Genomic DNA, 4,071 nt, shown 5'->3' on the forward strand with positions numbered 1-4,071 from the left:
ACCTTGCAAGAAAAAAAATTGGACCTCAGTGCAACAACACAGAGTACAGAAAGAGCAACGCTAGCATGACTGCCACCTAACTCATATGACTGAAACACCCTAAACATATTAATGATACTTGCTAAAAAATACTAAAACATACTAACGATAAAGTTACAAAAATAGTATGCAATTTCTCGTGTACATAACGGAAATAAGGTAACTATTTAATTTCTGCTACCTTCGAGTAACATCTCAAAGTTTAGAGATCACTAAAAAAATATTTAAATGTACAAAACAAGATCAAAGTTATAATGAACGAATAATAATGAATAATAAAAAAATACAAGTAATAAATAATAAAACTTCCAATTTTCTATTGCCTCCTTGCAGCCACTGCCTCCTGCATTAGCTGGCCCAAGAGCTGCGAAAGCTGCCCTACTGGCCGCAGTGCCTCCGCTACTTGGTCAGCCTGCCGCTCCACAGCAGCCACGACCCGCTCAGTAGCTGCAGCCAGCCGGTCTACGCCCTGGCGGATACCACGAAGGAGCTAGAAAGAAATAATTACATCAGCATCCATTCCCGCACAATCGGTCAAGCACCTCTACAGCAAAGTGACCTGCATAACGAAAGAGTAATTATGTTCGGTCGGTTCCTAGTGTGAGGCGTGCTGTGCACAATGTTTACAAAGTGAGCTGTAAAACGGATGATTTTGGTGGTCCCAAGCACTTTAGGTATAAAGGCGCTGAACTGCATGTATGCTCATTCAGATTACCATATGTTCATCAGTTATGGGGACAAGGACAAACACTTTCTATGTTGTTGTCTGTCTGCACCATTGTATCTGTTTTTTGTTGTTGCTTTTCATGTAGTTGTGCAAAGAAATATCAATACCATATGTACTTTTATGCTGTCGAGCCGCCGGAAAGTTAACAGATGGCATAGCAATAAGTTTGGGATTGCAAATGAGCAAGCGACCATGACATGTATCACTGTAGCAAAGAATGCTAGGCCCTATGTTGCATTTTGTTGCAAAAGCATGTATTGGACCCTGTATATAAATTGTTATTCAAGCATTGCAAGCTGTCGCACTGCCATTATATGTGATGTTTCCCAGCCTTCCAGAACAAGTTAGCAACTTCAAACTTTGTGGAAATAGCCACAGTTCTGAGTATTGTGAGGCAAAGTTTTCCTCTTACTGCCTTAATTACAACCATTGCAACTCATTAATCAACAGTGTTCTCCTTTTTATGTTTCAATAGTTTATTGAGGTTTGTGTTCTCCATCGTCCTCAATGAACTATGCAAGCTATAGTGTTTCTAAGTGCGGCAAAATAAAGGAAACTTTACGGCGATGTGCAGGCTAAATTTGAACTGTGAGTTAGCTACCGCCCTGGCAAATAATTATGAAGATGAAGGGCCCAGAGCATTTTAGGTGTTTTGCATATGCCACTCAATTTACCCCGCTGCCTTGGGAAAAATGTTTCAGACATGAATATTTTTGTGTGATGGGGGAGAACTATCACAATCAGCATGCGCAATCCGATGTGTGTGGTGCAATTACAGCATATGCGGAAAAATTCATTAGCTAATACTTGAAAGTGGGCGGCCAAGGTTTGAAACGAGTAAGTCATACGAGGCAGTGTTTAAAACTGCTCAAAAGAAAGAGCTTTAGTGGAAATAGGAATGTATGAAGCTGTTATTGTGTGATTGATTGCAAGTGTCCCTGTTGTCTAGTCCACCCAGTTATTGCCTGTTGCAGAAATGCTAATGGCAGTGATTACTGTGTTTGAAGCTGTTACATTGTGTTAATGATTGCAAGTGACCGTGTTTATGACCATGTACGTAATGTATGATGTTCTCGTCCGTCTCCCTTAGTCTTTTTTTTTCAGTTCAGCTGTTGAAACACGTGTTAGCCATGTATGTGAGTTAGTGACCTGTGCAGCTCATCAAATTGCTAAAAAAATGTTACACCTGTCTACTGTCATTCTATTACGCTCCACCATATAAAGCAGGCAAGGGCACACGCACTTCGTTTGTCTCGTCGTTCTGTACGACGGTTCTGGCGTAGTCGTCCGCGAGCCGTTCAACTAAGGCCTCCCGGTGAGATACCCGACGAGGGCCTCGAGACCGGCGCTGCACCCGGGGTTGGTAGCCTGGAAAAAGTACCACTTTTTAATGAACTAAACGCACACCTACGTTACGTCCAGTGCATTCAAGCTGTGACATTGCAGGATATTTCCTTTTCACTTACTGGTTCTCGCTCCGCCAGGGCCAGCTGCAGGCTGTGCAGTGGCTGGAGGGCTTCGGGGCAGTGGCTCAACAGGGACCACTCCTGGCTGCTGCAGTGCTCCTATATTGGTTATAGAGGGTACATTCACTCAACGGTTAGAGTAGAAATAGTTTGCGTTCCTTATATACGAAACAGATTCCACAAACGGGAAGGCAACAGGGAAGAGCAAAAGCTTACCTTCACGTGAAAGGCCGCTTGTTCCAGCGGTGGTGCCCACAGATTGCGTTTGGACGGTCACCTCCATGGCGGGCTGCATTATGTATAAGATGCGAAGAAGCAGTTTTGTCAAGTTTGCGTAATCTGCTCCTCCCAATATGCAACTAACGTAGGGTTATGACAGCAGAAAAAAATCTCTTGAAATCCCAGTAGTAAACTATCTTGTGCATGCCAGCAGCAAACACATGCCCATAAAGGAAGAAAAACTATATCTGTTATACCAGTGTCACGCAGGCACTTTTGATCTGAATCGATCCCGATCGGGGCAAAATTTCTCTATTTCTATTGCCTCCCTTCGCGGAATGAAGAAAGGAGCCAGTGGCTGTCGAGAAATTCTATCTAAACTGGGCGCGATCGCGAATGAAGCGGCCTGCGTGACTGGGGTATAACACTGCTTACGCGATGCAGTATACACGGCGCAACTACTGTAAATTACTGCCGCGTCCTCCCGTTTTTCGGTGCGTTTGTCAATGGCTTACCTCGTCGAGCGGTTGGTAGAAGGGCTCGCACACTCCGGTCACCGTGGAGGTGCCCACTAAGGCAATGACACGGCCACGAAGGCCGGGCAGACGGCCTCCACCCGTGCCGCTGCAATTACGGACAGCATTGTAAATATCGCGAGCAACAGAACCGCTCCTCGCACTCACCTTTGACTTGCGGAAGCTGCGGCGGCATCTCGGCGGGAAAGAAATACTTCCTTCCGCCAAAACACTTGCCACTGTTCGGCTGTCTTGGCGGCCGGGCCCTCTGTGTTCAGCAGGGCGGCGAGCTCACTCCAAAGCTGCCGCCTCCGCTCGACCGTGCACTCCGGTGTGAGTGCGCATGATGTCCGCACAAGGTACGGATGGCCCTCCATGAACGCCACCAACAGTTCACGTTGGTGTGGCGACACGTGAGGGCCAAGCCTGACGTTCTTGTGAGACGACATTTTGCAACCGACGAAGAGCGATTTTGCAATTGAACTGCGCGCTCCCGCCAATTTGTTTTGGCTTGCGCGATACCACCTAGCGGACTAAACCAAAATATATGCCGCTTAAATTAGTTTTCTGCTCTCGCATGAGATTTCCGAGGCAGATTATATGTTGCAACAGTAAGAATTTTTTTGTTATATTGCGCGTTTAATTATTAAAGCATCACAAACATTCTGCACTTAATGTATCGTCCCCGATCGAAGCTCAAACTGGTGACGCAAACTTCCGGGGCTGGGCTCGCTCGTTTATTGGCTGTGCTCTCCCTCCCGTTCTCACAAATCTTGCGGACGGCCTACTTTGTGACGTCGCAGCCAGACCGAACGAGCGGAAAAGCGAGCTGTTTGCGCGATCGCACCCCAGAAGTTGCCTTGAGTGCTGCTTCTAAACATGTCGCACCCGTATGCAGTTACGACATCTTCAGAGGAGTCCGAGCGCATCGCTAAAACTTGCTGTCATGGTCATTGCGTCGACCTTCGGAAGACTCTGCCATGTTTTTTAATACATGGCCTTTGAAAAAACGAAATCAGGACAGAAAGAATTCATGATTACTCAAAGGGAAGCTCATTACTTTTCGAAGCGAGATCAGGATGTCTTAGAAGGCGCACTTATAAAG

General features: G+C 46.1%; 1 protein-coding gene across 1 annotated transcript; it reads right to left on the reverse strand.

Annotated features, from left to right (window-relative positions):
• Nucleotides 1-355: 355 nt before the first annotated feature.
• Nucleotides 356-3,415, reverse strand: LOC126546073 (uncharacterized). Its single transcript, XM_055078079.1, has 6 exons — nt 3,204-3,415; nt 2,967-3,075; nt 2,449-2,521; nt 2,233-2,331; nt 2,010-2,134; nt 356-529 (listed from the first exon to the last, which is right to left on the reverse strand). Exons 1-6 carry the CDS (start codon nt 3,413-3,415, stop codon nt 356-358), a joined length of 792 nt encoding a protein of 263 aa, XP_054934054.1.
• Between the last annotated feature and the right edge of the window lie 656 nt (nt 3,416-4,071).

Source organism: Dermacentor andersoni, chromosome 10 (assembly GCF_023375885.2).
Source record: "Dermacentor andersoni chromosome 10, qqDerAnde1_hic_scaffold, whole genome shotgun sequence".
NCBI lineage: Eukaryota > Metazoa > Arthropoda > Arachnida > Ixodida > Ixodidae > Dermacentor > Dermacentor andersoni.

Excerpts from the sequence above, each read along its gene's own strand:
- LOC126546073 (XM_055078079.1), bottom strand. The coding sequence starts at position 3,415 with ATGTCGTCTCACAAGAACGTCAGGCTTGGCCCTCACGTGTCGCCACAC. Across the intron at positions 2,522-2,966 it reads TCTACCAACCGCTCGACGAG|CCCGCCATGGAGGTGACCGT; the intron begins GTAAGCCATTGA and ends TACATAATGCAG. Across the intron at positions 2,332-2,448 it reads AAGCGGCCTTTCACGTGAAG|GAGCACTGCAGCAGCCAGGA; the intron begins GTAAGCTTTTGC and ends TAACCAATATAG.